General features: G+C 43.9%; 1 protein-coding gene across 1 annotated transcript in view; it reads left to right on the top strand.

Moving 5' to 3' along the window:
* The window catches only part of FLT4 (fms related receptor tyrosine kinase 4), a 106,447-nt gene that overhangs the window by 33,995 nt on the left and 47,006 nt on the right, over nt 1-25,446 (top strand). Inside the window, exons 2-7 of the mRNA XM_043989523.1 lie at nt 8,183-8,279; nt 12,908-13,167; nt 18,499-18,608; nt 18,831-18,993; nt 19,503-19,642; nt 24,578-24,749. Coding sequence (XP_043845458.1) covers nt 8,183-8,279; nt 12,908-13,167; nt 18,499-18,608; nt 18,831-18,993; nt 19,503-19,642; nt 24,578-24,749 — 942 coding nt within the window. The remainder of the gene's footprint in view (nt 1-8,182; nt 8,280-12,907; nt 13,168-18,498; nt 18,609-18,830; nt 18,994-19,502; nt 19,643-24,577; nt 24,750-25,446) is intronic.

Consider the following 25,446-nt stretch of genomic DNA (forward strand, 5'->3'; position numbering starts at 1 on the left):
GCCAGGCTCTGGGTTGGTCACTGGTGATACAAAGACCAAAATGAAGTAGTGTTTGCTCTCAGGCTGCTTATGTTCTGCCAGAGGGGACAACACATACATATGTGAGCACATGAGAAATAGAGATATAAATGTAAGAGGGGTGCTGCTGCTAAGGGCTGTTACATAAATACCAGGGAATGGCCTGTGGAGGGTACCGGCAAGTGAGGACATCAGGAAAGCCTTAGAAGGTAGTGTTGCCATTGAAGGGTGTTTTTTTTTGGGGGGGGTGGTTTTTTGGTGAGGCAATTTGGGTTAAGTGACTTGCCCAGGGTCACACAGCTAGTAAGTGTTAAGTGTCTGAGGTTGGATTTGAACTCAGGTCCTCCTGACTTCAGGGCTGGTGCTGTATCCACTACACCATCTAGCTGCCCGGCATTGAAGTTTTAAGGAAAGAAGGGGTGGGATTCTGAGAGTCAGAGATGAGAAGGAACACTATGCAAAGGCACAGAGATAGAAGAGAGAGACAGACAGAGACAGAATGACAGACAGACAGATAGACAAGAGAGAGGTGTGTGTGTGTGTGTGTGTGTGTGTGTGTGTGTGTGTGTGTGTGTGTGTAACAGCAGGAAGGCCATTTTGGCTGAATTCCTGAAGAGGACTAATGTGTGATAAGGCTGGAGAGTAGGTATAAAGAGCTTTAAATGCCCAACAGGCAATCCCCGGTGTTGATAAAGGCTGGCTTTGTTAGCCTTAGCAGGACTGTCCAAGGGTCTGTCCTTTTGCCAGGACAGAGTTCCAGGAAGCTGAGAATGTGAGACCCGTCTGCCTTGTTGGATAAGAATTCGCTTAGTTTTCAGTATGGTTGACTTCCTGTCATTGGAGGTTTGGGTCATAGGAGCATAGATCTAAAGGTGGAAGACACCTTAAAGACTATCTGGTCCAACTCCCTCATTTTATATATGAGGAAACTTAGAGAAAGTAAATGACTCATCCAGGGTCACACAGCTAGTAAGTATCAGAGGTAGGATTTGAACCCAGGTCTTCTGGCTCCAAGGCCAACTCTTCATCTGCTAAGACTGACACCACGATATCTCAGTCTCACCCCTGTCCTATTCCCAAACAAGCTGCTGTTTATCATATGGACTTAAAATCTTTCAAGTAAGAGTGACCATGAGTGTGGGGGAGGAGTCCCTTAGTCCTTTGTGGCTCCTGCTAGTTCCTCCCCTCAGCCTACAACCCAGATCCTTCTTTCTTCCCCAAAGAAAGACAGTTTTCCCTCCCTTTCTCACCCTCCCTGACCTGTTATCTGTATTATTCTTGAGAGATAAAGGGTTATCTATAAAGAAGCTTCTTAAACTTTTTCCACTTACAATCAATCCCTTTTCATTTTTATTTTGTGTTTTTGGTTTTTGGCGGGGCAATGAGGGTTAAGTGACTTGCCAAGGGTCACACAGCTAGTAAGTGTCAAGTGTCTGAGGCCAGACTTGAACTCAGGTCCTCCTGAATCCAGGGCCAGTGCTTTATCCACTTTGCCATCTAGCCGCCCCCGCACAATCCTTTTTTACCCAAGAAATTTTTATGCGACCTTGGATATATGAGTATAGAAAATAGGTAAACATAACCTTTTACTGTTGCAAATTTTTTACAACCCCCCCCCCCATAAAGGGACGGGACCCACAGTTTAAGAAGCTTTGATCTAGGGGGCAGCTAAGTGAAGCTTCAATCCATAACATACATGTATCCAAATACAAGGGACAGCTAGGTGGCACCATAGTGCACAGAGTGCTGGGCCTGGAGTCAGGAAGACTCATTTTCCTCAGTTCAAATCTGGCCTTAGACACTAGCTGTGTGACCCTGGGCAAGTCACTTAACCCTGTTGATTTCAGTTTCTTCATCTGTAAAATGAGCTGGAAAAAGAAATGGCAAACCACTCCAGTATCTCTGCCAAGAAAACCCCAAATGGGGAAAAGAATTGTCAGACATGACTGAAAAACAACTGAACAACAACCCCAAACACTTCTGTGATTTCATGAGAAACAGCATGTTCCAGTGAAATTAACACTGGCTCTGGAGTCAGGGGACTTGGGTCAAATCCCATCTCTTTCCCTACCACCTTAGTGGCCTTGACAAAATCACTTTACACCTCTGGGCCTCAGTTCCCTCATCTGCACAATGGGGGGGGGGGGGTTGTAGTAGTTGGCCTCAGAGGTTCCTTCTAACTCTAAAGGGATGATCCTATGGGAACATCCAGTTTCAACCACAAATAAAATCAGTCACTCCGATGCTTGCACATATGCCCTTTATTCCTGTTTCTGGGGCTCTCCTCAGCTCCTCCTGTGCCTGGTTCTCACCCCTGCCTAGTGACCAGAGGCAGAATGGCCTAAGCCCAGCTGACCTCCCTAGGTACAGGAACAGGAGGCTGGGGAATAATAGCAGGACCAGTGTCTGTCAAGGACAGAAGAGACCACCCCAGCGAGGCTGCTTTCTGAGGGGTCAGTCAATTCCCCAGACTTGTTGGGGAAGGAAGTGGTAAAACAATGGGGAAAAAAGAGGAAATGTGTGCCACATTAAAAACTGGCCTGTCTGGGGGCTGGGGCTAGCCTTGGGCCACAGGAGGAGAAAATCTGTCCCCAGGCTGGCCTCAGCCCCAGCCTAACCATCCCTGGTACCTGCACTTTTAAAAATAATTTGTTGGTTTGGTTTTTTTTAATTTTTCAGGTAACAGGTATTTTTTTAATCTACCCCTTCCACTACCCCTCCTATACACACACACACACACACACACACACACACACTGAGGAATTAATCGAACCATACATATGCTCATGGTATGGAATAATAAAGTCCCACATTGGCCACATCCACAAATGTCTCTGCATTCTGAGCTTCTCTGTCAGGACATGAGTGGCATGTTTCATCTTCATTCTTTGGACTCAGAGTTTATCATTGCATTGATAAGAATTCTACGAGTCTTTCACAGTTGTTTTCATTATATAAATTGTCCTCATTCTGCTCACTTCTCTCTGCATCAGTTTAGAAAAGTCTTCCCTTTTTCCTCTGAAATTGTCCATTTCATCATTTCTTAGAGCGCTATTAATAATATTCCATTATATTCATATGCTATGATTTGTATAGCCATTCTCCAATAGGACCCCCCTCTTTTAGTTTCCAATTTTTGGCTACCACAAAAAGAATTGATATAAATATTTTTGCACATATGGATCATTTTCCTCTTTCTTTGATCTCTTTGTGGTATAGGTCTAATAGTGGAGAAACTGGGTCAAAGGATATTCACAGTTTGGTAACTTTCTGGGCATGGTTCCAAATTGCTTTTCAGAATGACTGGACTAACTCATAGCTCCATCAACAGTATATTAAAGACCTGGTTTCCCACAGCCCCTCCAACACTTGTCATTTTCCTCTTTTGTCATCTTTGCCAGTCTGATAGGTGTCAGGCAGAACTCAAAGAACATTTTTTTCTTATGACTGTTGATGCCTTTGGTTTTCTTCCTTTGAAAACTGCCTGTTCATATACTTTGACCATTTTTCTATTTGGAAATTACCCCTGGTCTTATAAATACTTGTTCTTTTCAAATGCTGATTTCTAAGAAGGTGATGTGGCCTTGACTGGCACATTTTGAGACCTATTCTCTCTACTCTGATGGCACAGAAAAGGCCACTCTCAGTGTGACCCCTCTGCCATGGAGTCATAGAGATGGAAGACTACCTCCCCACCATGGAGGCATAAATCTCAAACCTTATCACTAGTCCCTTTTTGGGTTTTTTTTGGTTTTTGGGGGTTTTTTGCGCGGCAATGGGGGTTAAGTGACTTGCCCAGGGTCACACAGCTAGTAAGTGTTAAGTGTCTGAGGCCGGATTTGAACTCAGGTACGCCTGAATCCAAGGCCAGTGCTTTATCCACTGTGCCACCTAGCTACCCCCCACTAGTCCCTTTTTAAAAAAAATTTATTAAGGCTTTTTAGAAAAATACAGTGTTGTCCCTTACCAATATTACTTCCCCCCATAACCAGGAGTTTGCTCATACATGCTTAACAACCACATCTCTGAAAAAAAATTATATGCACATCATACTTTTAAGTTTAATCTGAATTATTAACATTTCCCCATAACTTTCTTAAATCATGACTATCAATAAACCAAGCTCTGATTTGTAGCACTTGCTGATTTCCAAGATATAAATGCTCAAACTGAAAATTTAACAGTTGGTACTTAAGAGTCTGGGCAGCTAGGTGGCCCAGTGGATAGTGAGGGAGGAAGGAATAGGGACCCCAAACACACTCAGGCTGCCTAGCTTCTCCTCTCCTGAAAACACCACGGCTTCATATGAAAGAGAAACTTATTTTATTATGCTTGGTCCAAAATAGCAGAACTGAGGCCATGGAAGGAGATTATAGGAAGGTAGATTTTTATTAGTTATAGGACAATGATGGAGAGGGTTGCTTTGTAATGTAGTGAGTTCTCTGTCTCTGGAAGAATTTCAGCAGAAGTTGGGCAACTCTGTCAGAGAGGATACAGACGGTAATTTTGTACAGGGCAGGAGGTTGCACTTGACGTCTAATTCATTTCAAACATTTTTAAGTACCTACAATATGAAAGATCCTATGCTAGGGGCTGGGGACACCAAGATGGAAAAATACATAGGCCCTGCTCTCAGGGGGCTTACAGTCTAATGGAAAGGGTATGACAGTGCTCAAATAAGTAGAATACAAGATAGAAAGTGATAAGGGCAAAGGCGAGCCAGTCAATCAACAAGCTTCAATAGACAGAGTTCTAGAAGGGCTGTGTTCTAGGCTTAGGAAAGGACAGGCCCTTGCCCACGCCCTCTCAAGTTGCTTCCAACTCCAAATCTGTGATTTGAAGAAGGAGATTTTAGAAGAACAGCCTGAGGTCCAGCTTGGCTAAGTGCATAAGGAAAACGTGTGGAATAACCGTAGGTTGGATCCAGTTTGTGAAGAGATTTAAATGCCAGGGTGTGAACTTTGTATTTGATTGTGTAGGCAAAGGGGAGCCTCAGTGCTTGACTGGCTGTGTGATCTCATCTTTCTACCAGTGTCGACTGAAATCCATCCACGCCTTTTCATCCTGTGTGACTTGTCCATTTCCTCCCATAAATCCGCTGCTGGGGGCCCACCCAATGTGCTAACTCTTTCCGCCAGATCTCTTGACATTGTGTGGAACCCAGTCGAGTACATAGTCACCCACTGGTTTTCCCTCACTCTTGTGATGGGGCTGCCTCACCTCCTTTTCTGGTAATGCATTTCCTTGATGATATCTTCTATGCTTTTCTTCCCACCCAAATCTGTTGGAGCAGGAGGTGGGTCACCAACTATAATGCTTCTCACGAGAGGGAAGACCACCAGACCAAACCATCTGCCCTGACACCAGATCCTAAAGACCACGGAACCTTAATATCTGCCCCTGCTGCTGAATCCCCTGGGCCACCAGGCCTTTCCATCTGCTTCTCACCATATCTATGTTGTTTCCCCACAATTACAATGTGAATTTTGTGAGATCGGGTACTATCCTATTTGAACTATTTGTATCCCCAACACTTAGCATAATGCTCTGCTTGTAATAAGTACTCAATAAATACTTTTCCATTCCAATGGAAATACAAATTATTCATGTCCACCCCATGCTTCTGCATTGACTTTTGGCTGAAAAAGTTTTTCACCCCCAAATTTAAAATGTTGCCATTTGAATTATCCGGAGATTGTGGCATCTATTTTTTATTCATACAACATCACTAGATGACTATTGATTTTTTTTTAATTAGCCTTTGTTTCAGGGAGAAGGTTTGGGTCTTTAAAAGTAGCGTGTCATTTCCCAAAGGCAAGCCATCCAACCTCCTTCTCCTCTTCAGAGGAGTGATGTGGCCCCACCTCTATTTTAGGAAGATTATTCTGACAGATTTTTCTCCTTGTTGGATGAATTGAAGAGGAAAGTGTTGGGAGGCAGGGAGACTTACAGTAATCTAGGTGTGAAGTAATAAACACTGAATTAGTAGGATATGGCCATGTGAATGGAAAGAAGGGAAAAGGGGGATGCAATGGGGAGATGATATGGATTGGACTTGGATTTGACTAGATGTGGAAGGTGAAGGAGAGGGAGGAGTTAAAGAGAGCTCAAGGTCTTGAACTTGAGGGATTGGAAGGTTATTGGTATCATGAACTGCAGTTGGAAAATTAGGAGGAAGGACAACAAAGAATATGAGTCTGGCTCTTGATATAATGAGCTTGAGGTACAGGTAGAACATCCAGGTATAAATGGAGAATTGGAGCTCAGGGGGAAATTGAGATTGTAGAGCCAAAGAAGTAATAGTAGAAAACATGGGAGGGAACAAAGGCCAAAGGAAATGTCTAGAGAAAAAAGAAAGGTGTACAGAAGAGAGCCTTGGATATTACTCATGCAAGAGGATAGAAGGGTGCGGCTAGGTGGTACAGTAGATAAAGCACTGGCCCTGGATTCAGGAGGACCTGCATTCAAATCTGACTTCAGACATTTGACACTAGCTGTGTGACCCTGGGCAAGTCGCTTAACCCTCATTGCCCTTAAAAAAAAAAGAAAAAGAAAAAAAAAAGAGGATAGAAAATCAGCAAGTGTGGTCAGTGAAGAAGGATGTTTATTAGAAGAAAGCAGTGTCACAGAAGCTAAAGAAAGGAAGAGAATCCAGTAGGGAATAGTCAAAAGTATCAAAAGTTGCAGAGGTAAAAGAGAATGAGGAATGAGAAAAATCAGACTGAGAAAAGACCATCAGACTGAGGTTTTAAGAGCTCAATAGTAGGGGGCGGCTAGGTGGCGCAGTGGATAAAGCACCGGCCCTGGATTCAGGAGTACCTGAGTTCAAATCCGACCTCAGACACTTGATACTTACTGGCTGTGTGACCCCGGGCAAGTCACTTAACCCCCATTGCCCCGCAAAAAAAAAAAAAAAGAGCTCAATAGTAACCTTGAAGGATGTTTCAGTAGAGTGGTGGGATGGAATACAGATTGCAGAAAGGAAGGAAAGAGAGGGGAGATAGGGACAGGAACAAAAGGGAAGAAAGGAAGGAAGGAAGGAAGGAAACTAAAAAGTGGATGTGATAATGCCCAGCTTCTGGGGGTGTCTTCTATGAGGTCATTGAGGGCAGGAATGTATACCATCTCTGGGGTTCAGATTCCAGTTCTGCTACTCACTACCTTACTTACTACTTTGGGCAAGTCATTTAAGCTCTCTGGTCTATAGTTTCATTCATAAAATTAGGAGAAAGTGTTAAAAAGTGAATAGAATTTATCTTGAAGTCAGGAAAAATCTGGGCTCAGGTCCTGTCTTTAGCATATAATGGCTGAGTGACCCTGGCAAGTCCCTTGACTTCTTCATGTCCCAGACAATTCTTTAAGATACTGATTTTTAAGATCTGCATCCATTGCAGGGGGTGGGGGTGGGGGTGGAAAGAGACTTTACACTGATGAAATCACAAGGTCCTGACCAAGCCCTGCTCCCCTGCAGCAGAAACTAGGGAATTAGAGCAAATCAGTGATGTCAAATTCAAAAACTGTGGCCACTAAACCATAGGTAAGGATCTCTGTGGTGCACATATTAACTTGGTTTTAAAAGGTAATATTATCAATGTTTTATTGTAGTTTTACTTATTCCATTAAATATTTCCACATTACATTTTTGTTTGTTTGTTTTGTTTCTTTTTGTATTTTTGGTGAGACAATGAGGGTTAAGTGACTTGCCCAGGGTCACACAGCTAGTACGCGTCAAGTGTCTGAGGCCGGATTTAAACTCAGGTCCTTCTGAATCCAGGGCTTGTGCTTTATCTACTGCGCCACCTAGCTGCTCCCTCCCCATTACATTTTTTTTTTTTTTGGTGGGGCAATGGGGGTTAAGTGACTTGCCCATGGTCACACAGCTAGTAAGTGTCAAGTGTCTGAGGTCGGATTTGAACCCGGGTACTCCTGAATCCAAGGCCGGTGCTTTATCCACTGCACCACCTAGCTGCCCCTCCCCATTACATTTTAACCTGATTTGTGCCAGGCTGGGGACTATTGTGGGTGGGCTGCATATCTGACACCTCTGAACTAAATGATCTTCCTGTTTCTTCCCAATCTAAATTCCACAAATTTCTGATCTCCCAATCTGAGCCTCAAGCTGACCTTCCCTTTCTTCCTTTCTCCACTGTCTTCCCACCCCCAGGCCTTGTCAGCACCTATTCTATGACTCCTCCGACCCTGAACATCACCGAAGAAGAGTACGTGATTGACGCCCAGGATACCCTGGCCATCACCTGCAGGTAAAGACTCTCCCCTGAGCTCAGGCCCAGTCAGCCTGACCTGCTCCCATCTCTGTGAGGCAGGAAGGCCGGATCTCACTGAGGGGAAGGTGGTTGGGCATCTTGAGGTATGGGCCAGGCCGGGGTGGCGGAGGTGGGGGGTTGCAGAGGGGAGTCCCAGGATCGAGCCTCCGTGGAGAGATTCATGTTGATGTGGCTTAGGCCGAGATGAGCATCTGGACCTCCTGGGAGAGGATGTCTCAGCCCCTCTGGCTATCTCCTCCAAGAATTACCCCATCCTCTTGTCTTCCAGGGAAATGGCTCCCACTCAGTCAGCCACCACTTAGTGATCGCTATCCCCATCCCTGACCTCCTGATGGACGGGGGGAAGGTTCCCAGGCTGCCCCTTTCCCAGATTCATAATCAAAGCCACTAAGGAGAAACAAACTGGGCTGAAACAAACAGAGAAAGTTCTAAAGTGACCTGGAGCCTCCAGATTCTCCTAGAAATGATCCCTCTGGAGCTCATGGAAATGGAAATGGAGCTGGGCACTCAAAGCCCTTCCAGAGCTTCCAGCCTAGCTGGAGTCATGAGCTCTCTGCTGCACAAGCCAGAAGTCTCTAAGACTGTCCATCCCTCCAAACAGACTTCCTTCTAGCACAGGCTAATGTAGGCAGGCATTGAGGGCAAGGATTGTAACTTGGTTCAGGGGAAAAACTGCTGCCTTTGCAATCAGGCCATGTGGGTTCAAAGCCTAGCTCTGGCATTTGCTGCTGATCTCAATGATTCACCAATAAGATGAAGAATTGCACCGGATGGCCCTCTCTTGTCCCTTCCAGTTCTAAATCTGTGATCTGTGGCCCTAAGCTATAGACCCCTCCATCACAGTTGCCATGCCCATCTTTCCTCCTCCCTCCCAACCCCCATCAGGATGTTCTTTGGTGGCTGCACCAAATTCTCCTTACTCACAGCTATTTTGCCACAGTGTCATATGATCATGGGATCCTAGATTTAGGGCTGGAAGAGACCTCAGAAGCCATCAAGCCCAACCCCCTCATTTTACATATAAGAAAACCGAAGCTGAATGATCGGCACAGGTTCCCATTTAAGTTCACGGAACCTCTGAAGTATCGATCCATGGGCCCCTTGAGGGGCTGCAGAACCTAGGTTAAGAACCTCTGATTTAGGGGTTCTAATGTGAGGACCAGCCAGACCTCCCAAGGAGGGCAGATGGAGCCATCAACTACCATTTATTAAACATCTCCTATGTTCTAGGAACTGGAGTAAATGCTGAGGATACAAAGCAAAGCAAAAAGTCAATCCCTGCTCTCACAGTCTAATTGGGGGAGACAACATACAAATAACTATGTACAAATGAGATATCTACACAAGATAAAATGGAGATAATCTCAGAGGGGAAGCATTAGTATGCAGGGGGATTGGGAAAGGCTTCTCACAGAAGGAGGGACTTGATATGAAACTTAAAACCAAGAGGTGGAAAAGGAGAGAGTTCCAGGGATAGAGGACAGCCAATGAAAACACTCAGATTAAAAAAGAAGAAGAAATTTACATCATAATGTTGTTGTATGTTTGAAAGAAATAGCAAGTTGTGCAAAGTAGGGGGAGAAAAACATTCAGCAATGGGTGTTGTGTGAAAGGAAAAAGCAAGATGTAGAGAATATGTGGAGGGAAATAAGGTGTGGTTAAATAACACAGCTAGTGCCTGGCCTGGAGTCAGGAAGACTCATCTTTATGAATTCAAATCTGGCCTCAGACACTTACTAGCTGTATGACCCGGGGCAAGTCACTTAATGCTGTTTACCTCAGTTTCCTCTTCTGTAAAATGAACTGGAGAATGAAATGGCAAACTACTCCAGCATTTCTGCCAAGAAAACGCCAAATGGAGTTACTAAGAGCCAGACATGACTGAACAACAGCAAGAAACAACACAAAGTTAAACGCCTTCCCAAATGTACCTGCTTTGCCTTTTCTGAGCTGTTCCTCACAAGACAACCTCCAGAGGGACATTACAGGTCTGGCAGTCAGTCATTTCACTAGTTGATCCTACTCTGGGCTGCATTTAAACATGCTGTGAGTCATTCCTCTGGAGACAGAATTGATCATCTTTCCACAGTTTTCATCTCACATTTAACCAACATTTATTAGGTTCCAGGAATACGGAGGCAAATGAAACCAATCCTCGCCTTCGATGAGTTTATAGTCTATGAAATGTAACCTAACAGGACATCTCTAATTTCAGGAAATTATTCGGGAATGAAACAAGACAGAAGCTGTTTGCTTCTTGGGAATTATTCTGTCGCTCTCTGTTCAGAGAAAAGCAAGGGGTCCCCCCTCTAAGGAAGTGAAAGCCTTGAGGGTCAATTTCTTAGATGCCCTTTAGTAGAACCCCACTAACCTTCTTCTTGCGGACACTTTCTACCTCGCCATAGTCCTGAAGTATTCCTGTGCCAGTTGTAACTTAGTGTCCTACCAAGCCAACCTCCCCTCAATTCTACGCAAGACCTTTCCTGATCACACCAGAGCCGTAGGTGCCTTTCCTCCCCAAATACCTTTTATTTATTTTGTATAGACCCATAGATGGACATGTGATTCCTACTCACCTCCCCCCAAAGAACAGATTCTCCTTGAGGATAAGGTTGGTTCAGTTTCTGTCTTTGGATCTCCAGAGACTAGCTTAGTGCCAGGCACATATTAGGCACTTAATCCATGTTCGATCAATTCTTCATGGTCCAACATCTTTTTTTTTTTTTTTTTGCCGGGCAATGAGGGTTAAGTGACTTGCCCAGGGTCACAGAGCTAGTAAGTGTCAAGTGTCTAAGTCTGGATTTGAACTCAAGTTCTCCTGAATCCAAGGCTGGTGCTTTATCACCTGAGCCACCTAGTTGCCCCCATTCCAACACCTTTCAGAAAGAAATTTCTTACACAATGAATCATTCATTCAGCAAACATTTACTGAGCACTGACTGTGTTTAGAACCGTATTGTGGGCACCAGACTAGGAGAGACTAAAGAAAAAGAAGATATGATCTCTGTCCCCAGGGAGCTCACTGGGAGGATGCGGTATAGATATGGGCAAATATAAATTATAATTCAATTCACAAAAACACTTATTAAGTACCTACTGGGGGTAGAACAGTATGTTAAGGGAAGAATATACTGGTAGGGGACATACAAAGTTTAGATAAGATATGGGGCTACCTATCCACTGAATAATGTCTAGTAAGGGAGATAAGATTTAAACACAGATCACTATAAAACATACTAAGTAGACATCATAAGTAGACAGCATCTTATAGTGGATAAAGAGTCAACCTTAGACTGGATCTAGGTGCCACCTCTGGCACACACTGGCTGTGTGACTCTGGGTGTGACTCATCCCCCCATTTTACCCAGGTGATTCTCTAAAACTATATGCTATAGGGAAGAGACTGATCTCCATAGGAGTTCTTATAACAAGAAAATCAGGGACCGGCCCAAATAAATCCATAAGTACATCAGAGAGTACAATGACATGTTGTATGCAGGAGAGATGGTTTCAGACAAGAAAGACTGGGAAAAGTTTCATGGAGGAAGGATCATTTGAATTGGACTTTAAATGCCAAGTTGGGAAAAGACATAAGGAACGTGGGCAAAGACATAGAGTTGGCGAATTTCAGGGAACAGAGGGTAGGCCAATTTAATGGACAGTAAAGAATGGTTTATAATACCCTGTTGTTTGACTTGTAAAGCTCTTCACCATCTGGCTCCAATCTATCTTTCTAGAATTATTATACATTACTTCCCTTCTTGCCTTCTATAGTCCAGCCAAACTGGCCTTCTTATTGTCCTCACACCTGATGGTCCATCTGCTGCCTTTACAATGCTGGTCCCCACCTGGGCTGCTGAAGTCTGTTGCCTGTCTCTCAGAAGGAAGCCCCAGCTCACTGTCTTCACTTCAGGCATTTGCTTTCTACACAAAGAAAGCCTTGCCACCCAGAGTCAAAGGGAATGGGCACTCAAGCTAGCGGGCCCTGACCCCAGCTGTTCAGAACCTTACAGGGAAAGCCATCATCCCCAGGAGTCAGGAAGCCAAGAGAGGAGGAGGAAATGTCTTGCTTAGGATCTCCCAGACCACCTCTGTTCCCAGACCTCCTACAGGGTGTCTTCCACCAGGACAGAAGTAGCATCTGTTGGCCTGGTCCAGGAGAGCCAAATTGTTAACAGTTTGACAAGTTTTCTCTTCTGGAGTCCCTATTCCCCATCCATCAGGCTCAGAAGTCTCTGACCCCAAACACTTAAACAGATACATGGTTGGCCCCTCCCAAGGTCCTACAGTTGCCTAAAAATTTTGAGACTTTCACCCCCACATTCCACAAAGGACTCCCTTGTCTAGCAAAGCAGGGCACCCGGGCCAGGCTTGGCATTGCCAACCATGACCTAGGCTTCGGGTCTTCTCAGTAAGTGCCAGCACTCTCTTTTTCCCTAGCCCCTTGGCCAGGGTCCCAGGCCTTCTCCTTCACCTTTCCCATGTTCTTTCCCCTTCTTCTTCTCTGCCCTTCCCATCCCATCCACCCTAAGGAAGTGGGGTCCAGAAATGATCCGTGTCACGACACTCATAACTATCCTCTTTTCCTCCTCTCCCTCTGCCAGAGGACAGCACCCCCTGGAGTGGACGTGGCCCCGGGGCTGGGAGGAACCCAGACCAGGTGACAAGGAGAGCAAAGCTGGGGGGCCAGCAGAAGCTGGAGCTGAACGAGACTGCGAGGGCACCGACAGCCGGCCCTACTGCAAGGTGCTAGTGCTAACCAGGACCCAGGCTAATGACACCGGCTCCTATACCTGCTACTACAAATACATCAAAGCCCGAATCGAGGGCACCACTGCAGTGAGCACCTACGTGTTTGTGAGAGGTGAGAAGCAGCCGGGGGACCCCTTGGGTGCTGACCTCCCTGGGAGGGCAGGAGGGAGGGAGGCCTGAGGGAATTGGTGGAGGCGGGAGCAGTAACATCTAGGGCTAAAGGGGCCTTGGAGGTCACTTAGAGGCAATAGCCAGCTTACCTTTCCATAGACCTTTACAGTCTACTCAGTGTTGTTCTTCCCCAAACCCTGAAAGGTATACAGTACAAATGCATTATCTGCCTTTTACAAAGGGGGACACTGAGTCAAAAAACCCAAGTTACTTGTGCAAATAACAGAGCCAGGATGTGGATTTAGGTCTTCTAGGGCCAAACCCAGGGTTCTCTCTACTATCAAAGAGGTGATGGGAGGGAAGCGTAAGGAAGAAAGCACAGAGTAGTGCATGGTTCAGTAGAAAGAGTGACAGTCACATTTAGAGTAACAAGACCTGACTTCAAATCCTGATTCTGCTACATAAGATGTGTTGAAATAGGAACAATATCACTTCACCTTCCAGAGTCCCAGTTTATTGTACGGTAAAATGGTGGAGTGCAAGAGGTTAGATAGTCTCAGAGATCTCATAGGATACTATGAGAGCTTTCCCAAGGCACTCTCAGGTTTGCTGCAAGGCCAGAACTTTGTGTTCTGTGAGGTAGGAGATAACAGTTACTCCAGTATCTCCCCTGATCCTTAACCTGAAGGCAGCTTCTTGCCCAAATTTCTGGGAAAAGACAGGAGAAGAAAGCTCAGGAGGAGGGGGCCCCCTGCTTTTTTTTAGTGTTTGTCTGTGAATACCAAACAAGGACTGAGCCTCTTCCAGCTGAGATCTTGTAATCATAGTCCTCACCTTATATCTCTTCTGTGTCATCCTCAGTCAGTCATTCAGTGCTAATGACCAGAGTGAGGTGCTATCAGCATTAGTGTGCCAATCAGCACTTACAGGGACACTGCTTAATTACAGCCTAGTCTACTGAGGAAAATAGCTCCATTAGGCATTCCCTCACTGCCAAAACTCATTGTTCAGTCCCCTAAGTGTGGCCCTTTTCACATGCAGGCTCTGAAAAAAGTTAGTTTCTCCACCAGGTTCTCCCCCTACACTGGTCAGAGCCTCCCCATCCCTCTAAACTCCTTGGACCTTGAGGATTCAGAGAAATTTCCTCTATCTCTGCTTCACTGATGTCCTGATGTGTGGCTCAAGCAGAGCAGAGCTTAACTCTATTCCTAAATTTCCCTTAGATGATGATAGGAATTTGGTTGCTGTGGGTAGAAAAAAAGACAAAATCCTACAGAATCATTTTTTGAATGGAGAAACAGCCTCCTATTCAAAAGTGTTTCCTGAGTGTGGATTTTTATATGATGGGCATTCTTAAAACCACATTTGGTAGAGTATAAGTAAAGCTGTGGGAGCTTTTCCACCTTGTTCTGTCAGGGTCCCATGCCCCCTTGACATAGACTTACTTTTAAAAACAGGGGAAATGATAAAGGGGACAGTTCCAGGAAAACCTGGGAAGACACATATGAACTGATGCAAGGTGAAATGAACAGAACCAGGAGAACAATTTACAAAGTAGCAGAATTAGTGTAAACATAACCAACTGTGAAAGATTTAGTAATTTATCAGCATAATGACCCTCCACAACTCCAAAGGACTTATGATAGAAGATGCTACGCACTTTATAAGATAGAGGACTCAGAGTATAGTCTGAAGCATATTTTTTTTCTTTTTTTGCTTCCCCCTCCTCCCAGAAAATAGCTGATGTGGACATTTGTTTTGCATGATTTCATATTTGTAATGGGTTTTGTATTTTTTTTTTTTGCCTTCTAAATTGTTGGGGAGGGGAGGGAGAGAATTTGGAACTAACAATGAAATAAAATAGACTTTTTTTTTAAGAGGACAGGGAAGAGCTCAAAGGGTGTGGTCAAAGATGCAACCAACTGCTGTTGACCTCATGACCTGATGACCCAAGTCATCATTGCCCAATACCTTCAAGTTATCTGTGTTCAAAATTTGGGGTATTTCCCAGCTTAGTCCAGCACACATGACTTCTCCAGGAAAACACGCAATACAGGGGGAAAGAGAGAACATGAGGAAAGCCACCCAGGAACATCAGATCTCTGAATCCACATTGCTGTCCTACAGAGAGGTCTCATCTTCCTTCTCTTTCTCTCTCTTTCTCAGACAAGCATCTCTATAAACTTATTCTAATGGGCCAAGCTATTACCAAGACCAGCCTAGAGTCTTTCGTTCTCCCTGCTTTCTTTAGGCAGCTTTAGAGTGATATAAAGTCTAGTGCCCTTCCTAGGGTTCTTGGAAGCAGCTGCTGCCTTCTGCCTCCAGAACTCAGTTGCCCTGCCTCCCCAACTTTGTCAATAGTTTCTGTTTAGTCTAGCTATTGCACAATCCTAAATGATATGATAGTTGCCTCTAACAAAGTCTTGGGTTCCCATATCCCATTTCTGCCCAGCAGCAACCTGGGAGGTGAGGGCAGGTCTTGTGCCCCATCAGGTTTGTAATTCATTCAAGGGAGAGTCCAGCACCACAGTGACAGCTAACCCAGCCCTGTTCAATTTCATCTGAATGATTTCAACAGTGTTCCTGCTTGTCATGATCATTTTGAGTTTCTCCCTCCTAGCTTTGAGCCATATGCAGAACTAATAAATCTGCTTGCAATGCCTTCCTTTACCTAAGTCATTCATAAATATGTTGAAGAGATACCAGCTTCAAATCTCCCTAATTGTACTATCATCCAGGCCACATTTCCTCATATGATCCCCAAAAGTATTCAAATCCTTTGCTAAAATCAAGGTGTGTTACTATCTTACTTTTCTAACAGACTATTAATCTTTTACCTATCTCCAGCACTTAGCCCAGTTCCCAGCACCTAGTAAGTACTTAATAAATGCTGTTGATTTGACAAAATTTTTTAAATGAGGTTATTTTGGCAGGACTTATTTTTAGTCAACCCATACTGGTTCCTAATGATCCTTGAATTCTAATTGCTCATAGACCATCCATTTAATATAGTCCTTTCTGGATTTCTTTTAGATTTTTACATTGATTTCCCCTTTTCATAACTTCCAGACTCCTTTTTTCCCACTTTTTTTTTGGTGAGGCAATTGGGGTTAAGTGACTTGCCCAGGGTCACACAGCTAGTAAGTGTCAAGTGTCTGAGGTCTCATTTGAATTCAAGTCCTCCTGAATCTAGGGCCAGTGTTCTATCCACTGCACCACCTAGCTGCCTCTTTTTTTCCCATTTTTCAAAAACTGAGATAGCATTCAGTTGTCACCAGCCCCATGTTACTTCTCCCATTCTCTGATTTCTCTTTTTTCTTTAATTATTTTTTTCATTTTTCATAATTTTTTCACTTTTTGTTATCCTAATTTTGACAGATACCAATAACATGAGCATTTCCATATACAGAGGATAGGAAAAGAGGATTGCATATGAAAATATGGATTTCTATTACATACAACTTGTTTCAACTAATACATTCAACAGTTTTAAAGCCATCCCATTCTCTCTTTTCTGTTGTGCATTTAAAAAACTGTTTCATTGATGCTTTTAAATCTTTTCTTCGATTATCACCATCACTAGTACTTTCTCAAAAAAATTTCTTCCCACCCCCAAATTTTAAAAGCCTATCTTGTAACAAACTGACATAGTAAAAAACAAATCCATAAACTGACTTAATCAGGCAATGCATGTCTTATTCTGCACCTCCAATCCATCACATTTCAGTCAGAAATGAGAAGGATGCTACTTAGCCAGTGGTTCTCCAAAGTTATGGTGGATCATTGTATTGATCAAAGGTCTTAATTCTTTCAAAGCCCAACATAGTTTTTTGTTTTTGTTTTGTTTTGTTTTTGTTTTTGTGGGGCTATGGGGGTTTAAGTGATTTGCCCATAGTCACACAGCTAGTAAGTGTCAAGTATCTGAGGCCAGATTTGAACTCAGGTACTCCTGAATCTAGGGCCAGTGCTTTACCCACTGTGCCACCTAGATGCCCCCTCAACATAGTTTTTTAAAAGACTTTTTGTTATTTTTTAGCATTTTTCACAAGGTTCAGTTCATTCTGGGACTGGCCAATATGATATTTCTATACCAATATTTTGCATTCATCCTTATATAGAAGCCCCACCTTCCCCCATTCTTTGTACATATCCTAAGCTCACCTGAGAGCTCCCTATGTGGCCTCATTGGTCCTTCTATACTCTTCCCCATTTTCTGCCTCATCTGGAAAAGTTATAATTGTGTCTTCAGAATTATTTTCCAAAATCTTTACTCTCTTATGAGACATCAACTGTTTAAAAATTAAGCTAAATGATCATAAAAGTTTTTCTCAGAAGTTTTTGAAATCTGCTTTCCTAAAGGAAGATTATTGTATTCTCTTTCTTTGCTATGATTAATGCTGGTATAACATGATCCCTTTCTCCCAGGTTCTTCTATTTCACAATCTAGTCTCTTTATTAATCAAAAGGTCCAGAGTAAATCTTCCTCCTTTTCTCTTCATCTGATTTCTTGGAGATGAACTTTTCATCATGGCAGGAGTTTTTTAGACTTTCAGAAGATGTCTGAGTATTTTAAGCACCCTATCATAGTTATGTCCTGCTGCCATGCCACTTCTATAATATGCTTTTAGGAAAATGTCTTCCACATCTGCTGTCTTGAAGGGCAATCTGTAGCATAGGTGGTCCTACCCCAGTATTATTTCTGTTTGTTTCTCCTTTCATCTTATCTGTAATAGCACAGTGCTAACCTAGTTCTGTGTCACTATACAATGAAAACACTCTTGGTTACTCTAGTACTTATCCCATAGCTAGAATATCAAACCAGAGACCTCCAACCTCCCTATGTCAGTACAAAAGTGAGGTTTGGGCTATAGCAAGACAGAACTCACCTAGAGAAAGCAGGTCTGAAAACCCAGCTATGCCCATGAAGGCCCATGGCTAATGGGAATCCGAACATGGGGATATGATCTGAGGTTTGGCATGTTATCCCTGCCCTGGACCCCCTCCCTGCCTCCTCATTCATCTATCCAGGCACTCAGGAAGTCTTGTTTTTCCTCTTTCCTCTTCCTCCTTCCTTTGTTTCCTCCTTTTCTTCTTCCTTCCTTTCTTCTCCTGCCTCTGCCTCCTCTCCTTCCTGTTACATTCTGCCTCTGCTTCCATTCCATACCCGTCCTTCTCCTCTTTATTCCTTCCTCATTCCTTTCTTTTTGCCTCTCCTCCTGTACCCTTCTCCTCAACCTTCTTTTCTTTCCCTCTTCCATTACTTTCTTTTCTCGCCACTTCTTCATTTCTCCTCTCTCCCTCTTCCTCGGCGGATGGCTGTCCTTGGCCTCAGACTTCGAGCAGCCCTTCATCAACAGGCCAGACACTCTCCTGGTCAACAAGGACCATACGTGGGTACCCTGCCTGGTGTCCATCCCGGACCTCAACGTCACTCTGCATTCGGTATGAACCACCACTCCCTTTCTTCCTTTCTCACCACCACCCCCTACATCCCCTGTCCTCCTCCAAATACCTCCTCCCTGCCCAGGGACTCCTATCCCAGTGAATCAGAACTGGAGGTGTCTGATGACTATTCCTGAAGAAGGGGCCATGGCTCCAGCTGCCCCTCAGTTATGGTGGTGAAGGGAGAGGCAGCCAGCCCCTGACCATCCGCCCCACCCCCAGCAAATCAGGGTGATCCGGCCAGATGGACAAGAGATCGTGTGGGATGACAGGAAGGGAATGCTGGTGCCCACGCCACTCCTCGGAGACATCTTGTTCCTCCAGTGTGAGACCATCATCCGGGGCCGAACCTTCCGTTCCAACTTCTTCATCATCCATATCACTGGTACGGTGGGAAAAGCCTAGTCCTACCAGACCATGGGGTGCCCAGAGGAGCTCGCTCCAGCCTTGGCCCCAAGCCCTTGTTGGTGGGGGTCCACCGGAATGAGAGCCATGAAACCTCCCCCAACCCCTGAAACCAGGGAGGGAGATGTGTTCCCCACTTCTGCTGGGCTCACAGCCCCTGGCACTGGCGGGTGGTATTAGATATGGGGCTGGCAGGGAGGAGGGATTGGGAGGCAGCCCCAGAGACTGCACCTGAGCTAGGGCTTGGGAACCATTTTTGTAAGTGTATGTGTCCGTGTGTGTGAACATCCATGTGTGTTACCACATGTGTGCATGCATTCATCTTTCTATGTATCTGCTATAGCTGTCATATTGCTCTCTTCTGTAAGCACTACACTGTGTTCCTGAATCAGCTCTGTTGTGTTATATGTTTTATGTTATTGAGTGTATGTGACATCTTATATGCTCTGTGTTATTGGGTTGTGTTATGTGTTTGCCTGTGTCCCCCAGGGAATGAGCTATATGACATTCAGCTATATCCCAAGAAGGCTCTGGAGCTGCTGGTAGGGGAAAAGCTGGTCCTGAATTGTACTGTGTGGGCCGAGTTCAACTCAGGAGTCATCTTCCAGTGGGATTATCCTGGAAAGCAGGTTAGCCCTCTTCTTCCTTCCAGCCCTCCATGGCCCAGCAGAACCCCCTTGTTTATCTTTCTCCAAAGTGGGCTGGCCCTTCCTTGACATGTCTCTGTGGAATAGATGGGGCTCTACTCCCCATGGCTCTATCACAACCATCCCCTCCACTTAGTTCCCATGGGTTCTTGCCAACTCCTCCCTCCACACCTTTTATGCCCACAGCTACTGCTCTGTCGGTCTTCCCTTTGGTAAGGAGCATCCATCATCTGGGAATACTCTGTTCAAGTCCCTCAAATCACCCCATGTCCACCAATACCTTGCTCTTTAAAGTAATCCAGAGGTTCATGTGGTTCATAACACTGGGTCTCAGGAAGCAAAAGAGACTGAAATTAAACTTTTGCTCTTCAGAGGAAAGCCCAGATTCTAATTTCTCAAGTTATAGGAATAATAATTAATAGACTTATATTAATTCGGTATTAATGCTAATATAGCTGATATAATCATTGTTCTGTCCATTGAGTGTAACCCACATTGGGTTAGTTAATAATTGATGTCACATTAATTATTTTATGATGCAGTTATGTTTCTATAATTAATATCCTAATGAATGACTGAATGAGGGGGAAGGTGACTAGAAGACAGAGAGAGCTAGCCTCAGAGTTAGGAAGACCCAGTTTCCTTTTCTGGCTCAGACACATATTGGCAGTGTGATCCTAGGCAAGTCACTCACTCTCTCAATGCCCCAAACCAATTTTCTATAGCTTGTGGCTATAAATTGCAGAGTAGATGCCAGTTCATGTTGGTAAAAATGAGTTTCCTCATTGGGAGTGTCTTATACCAATGAAATTACAGATCTATGCCTCCCCAAAATTAATAAAAAGCAATAATGATTCCTCACATTTTCATAATACTTTGTGATTATAAAATGCTTGCATATCTATTATGTCATTTCGACATCACAACAATCTTGCTAAGGCAATGATTAATGTGCTTATTTTACAGGTAAGGAAACTGAGACTCAGGCAAGAGGCTCAGACTTAGTAGTATACCTTGCTACTTCATCAAGGAAGGCTAACTCAATTAATTGCTCTCTCACTGACAAAACATTCTTTTCTTTTTCTTTCTTTCTTTCTTTTTTTTTTTTTGGTGAGGCAATTGGGGTTAAGTGACTTGCCCAGGGTCACACAGCTAGTAAGTGTCAAGGATCTGAGGCCGGATTTGAACTCAGGTCCTCCTGACTCCAGGGCTGGTGCTCTATCCACTGCGCCACCTAGCTGCCCTGAAACATTCTAAAACAAACCAAAAAACTACCTCTCATTATATTAGAGGATTCTAGAAATAGCCTATCCCATGCCAACCAACATGAAATGTATTAGTTGGAACCACCATAGTCTTAACATCCACCATAGAATCATAGTTAGAGCTGAAAGACACCTTAGAGCAATCGAGTCCAACCGCTTCCTTTTACAGATGAGCAAACCAAGGCACAGAGAGATAAAATTACTTGCCCAGGGCCAACTAGTAAGCATCTGAGGCAGAATCTGAACTCAGGTCTTCTTGACCCCAAGTCTACTTTCCTATCCATTCAACCAGGCTTCTTCATGGTCAGGTTCCTTTTCAAGAGAGATCCCCCAATCCAGGAGCCATTTCTTCATGACTGTTCCTCTGGCATGGGCCCCACCCTACTACCATGTCCATTAAACACTTTACTGCATAGGAAGCTGATTTGTGTTTTCTCAGCAGTACCAGCCAGGGATTCTGCTTCAGTGTCCCTCTCATCTCCTGCTGACTATTCACTGATCTTGTCTCATATCGTCTATGCTAGAGCTAGAAGAAACCTCCCAGGCCATCTTATCCAACCTTCTCATTTTACAGATGAGGAAATTTAAGCCCAAGGAGATTAAGTACTTTACACAAGAATGCACAGGTAGTAGGCACCAGAGGTGATATGTGAATCCAGGTCTTCTAATTCTAGAGCCACGGCTCATTTCCTTAGATCACACTGCCTCCCCCTCCATCACTCTGATCATCCTGACTCACTCTCTGTCTCTGTCTCTGTCTCTCTGTCTGTCTCTGTCTGTCTCTCTCTGTCTGTCTCTCTCTCTGTCCTGAAAGACTCTCCTCTGCCCACTAGAGTCCTCTTTTCAGTGTTGTCACTATCTCTGCCTTTGCAGACCTGAGACGTTCATCCCTTGCCCACCTCCAAACCTCAGGCCAGGTTGGCTTCCAGGGAGCCCATAAGGGTTGCCTCCATCGGCTCTGTTGTGTCCAGGACGCACTCCCTTACTCACTCTCTGGAGATGCTGATGCTCTCCTGAATGACTGATGCCTAGAGCTAGGGCTGAGTATCTCAGACTGCAGACATGGTATAAGGACTGGAAGAATGTAATCTCATTGAAGGCAGAGCCTGTTTCAATTCTGTCTTTGGATGCCCAACACCTAGCATAGAGCCTAGGCATGATAGGCAATGAATAAATGCTAGTTGGTGGATTGATTGATCTGCAGGTGAACTCTAGAGCACTTCTCACTTCCAGGCCGGTCCCTGATTAACCGATATTCTCCCCTCCTCTAAGTCCAGGATATGGCTCCCAGCTCCTCTCTCTGTTGCTGATAGCTATGACTCCTTCCCAAGCCCCATCCTCCTAGGATCCCTGAGGGACAGGACATTTCCTCCCAGTTTCCCCTGCTCTAGCATTCCTCTCCTCTCCTCTCCTCCTCCTCCTCTTCCTTGTCCTCCTTGTCCTCCTCTTCCCCATTCCTTAAGCAAGTAAACATCCCTAGAGAGGGTTTCTTAGCTTTTTACTGTGGCCAACAAGGTAGAGAAGGTAGAGAAACTGAAAAACGAAGAAAAGTTACCAAGGCCCCAGACGCCTCTGAAACTGAATGGGATGTTAGAGGTACATAGCTTGATTTTTTGATGCCCCATTAGGACTTATCTTTATGGTCCCCCCCAGTCCTTTGGTGCCTTTCAATTACTCATCATTTTTCAGAAACTTTTTATAAATGCTTTATTAAAAAGCAAGTATATTATGCTTGTGACACTCCCTTGATCTACCAACCAAGGAAATGAGGTTCTTCATGAATCTGTTCTTGATGAACTTATACCAATTTTTGGTGATTATTTCTTTCTTTTCTTTTCTTTTCCCCAGGGCAATAGGAGTTAAGTGACTTGCCCAGGGTCACACAGCTAGTAAGTGTCAAGTGTCTGAGGCCGGATTTGAACTCAGGTACTCCTGAATCCAGGGCCGGTGCTTTATCCACTGAGCCACCTAGCTGCCCCCTATTTCTTCCTTTTCTAAATAATCATGTCATTACTTTAATAATACTCTAATAAAAAACATGTCACCTAGGATTTCCTAGGTCAATCAGATCAATAAATCTACCAATTAGCATTTATTAAATTTCAAAACTATATTTTAAATACTATGTCCTCTTCCCTTTGTTTATATATATATATACATATATATATTTGGTATACATGTACATGACATATATATGACATGTGTCTGTCACCTCTGGTCCTCTCTCTTTCCCCACAATTTTTGATGCATCACTTACAGTGGTTCAGCTCTTTTAGTACTCTAGGATATAGTTGGTTCAGGTCTAGTAACTTGAACTAATTAGGGATAACTAGAGGCTTTAACCATTTTGTAACTTTTCTTGAGATTTAGCTCCCTGTAAACCTGTTTGAAAATCTATTCTTTTGGGGCAGCTAGGTGGCACAGTAGATAAAGAACCAGTCCTGGATTCAGGAGGACCTGAGTTCAAATCTAGCCTCAGACACCTGACACTACCTGTGTGACCCTGGGCAAGTCACTTAACCTCAATTGCCTTACCCCCCCAAAAAAAATCTATTCTTTCAACTGATGAAGGCTGAATGCAAGTCAAAGCATATTTTTTAATTTTATTTTTCCTGGGGGTGTTTTTGGTCTGTGTTTTCTTTTACAACATGACTAATATGGAAATATGCTTTGCATAACTACACATGTATAACCCATATTATTGCTTGCCTTCTTGGTGAGGGGGGTGGGGGCAGGAGAGAATTTAGAACTCAAAATTTTAAAAAAATGTTAAAAGTTTTTACATATCAGTAGGGAAAAATAAAATATTAAATGAATATATTAACAAAAAAGTCATATGGCAAGTTGCAAAAAAGGAGAAATCTATTATTTCCAACCAGAAAATTTTTTTCTAAGTAGGAGAAAAGAAAATCACAATAAACATTAAGTAGTCCTGTCTTCTCATCATTCATTTTCATCATCTACCCCAGGCAGGAGCTGTTCTATCCATTTTTGGCTCTCTTATTCCCCATGTAACATAAAAAGGGATTTGCTTTTGTAACCTTTAGCATTTGTCACCAGCTTCAGCTCATTCTGAGATTTGCCACCTTTGAGCCTTTTCTTACAAGACCATGCCACTCATTTTTATTCACTCTCTCATTTTATTCATGTTCTTGTTCCCATCTCCTGTGTATTTATCTTTTCTAAGTTGACTTGAGATCTTTGTGCAGCTTCAATTGTATTTTTAAGCAATTTCCTCTTGTAAAAAATGTGTTAAATTTTATTATCAAGAACTTCCTATATCTCTTGGGACAACTTTCCCATAGAACTTTAAGCCATTAGAGTCTGTGGGACACTTATTTGGGAGGAGATGCTGGTGGGTGGTATGATACAAGGGGCACTTGAAGAACTGAATTCAGACTCCCTAGAAATCCTAGGTAACGGGTTTCTTAGGTATTCATTTTTTACAAAGGACAGCTGTCCTAGGCCTTCCCTCATAGGCCTCCATCCTAGCCAAACCAAGGGACCTCCTCACCACCACTCATCTAAGGGCAGTGGGGCTATGCTTGGGGACTACCTGGTGACCACTCGCCCAGGAAGAAGACTGGGTATTGAAGTCAGGAGGGGGGGTAGAGATGAGATGCTGACTTCCCCTGTTCCCTCCCACTGGCAGACAGAACGACCTGGGGCAGTGACACAGGAGCGACGCTCCCAACAGACACACACAGAACTATCTAGCATCCTGGTCATCCAGAATGTGAGCCAACAAGACCTGGGGAAATATGTGTGTGAAGCCAGCAATGGTGTCCAGAGCTTCAGGGAGAGCACCGAGGTCATCGTGCATGGTATGGTCACAAGCTGGGTCTTGGGGGAAAGGATAGACCCATGGGAGCAATATTTGGAAGAGGAGTGAAGGAAGGGAGAACCTCAGAGAAGGCTTTCCCTCAGCCTCAGCCCCATCCTAACCCTCCCCCTTACAAGACCTCAGAAAGGCAGGTATACGTGCTGCCCATAGCTATGAGGGCTACAAATCCCTAACCTATCCAACAATGGTTTTTTTTTAATTAATTAATTAATTAATTAATTTACTTATTTATTCATTCATTCAACTTAAGTCTTTGTTGAGGCTTCTGTGTGTGTATATATGTTTGTATGTATGCGTGCATGTATGTCCACGTATACACACACACACACACATATATACACAAAGATAGATGATTGATAGATAGATAGATAGATAGATAGATAGATAGATAGATAGATAGATAGATAGATAGATAGATAGATAGATAGATAGATCCCCATGTTTGTGAGTGACATAAAGGAATAGGGTCCCTGCTTGCTGACTCTTCTTAGTGACACCGCTTAGTCAGTGTCTCTATCCCATGTGCTTACTCTCCATTCCAGTTCCATTGTCCTCTTTGGAGATAGCTTGGTGTCTCTGTTCCATGTCTCCTCCTAGTGTCTCCAATCCACATCCATTCCCAGCGATTAGGCTTTCAAGTCTACATTCCCTGTCCTGCTTCCCTTCTCTTTGATCCT

This window comes from Dromiciops gliroides, chromosome 2 (assembly GCF_019393635.1).
Source record: "Dromiciops gliroides isolate mDroGli1 chromosome 2, mDroGli1.pri, whole genome shotgun sequence".
NCBI classification, from domain to species: Eukaryota; Metazoa; Chordata; class Mammalia; order Microbiotheria; family Microbiotheriidae; genus Dromiciops; species Dromiciops gliroides.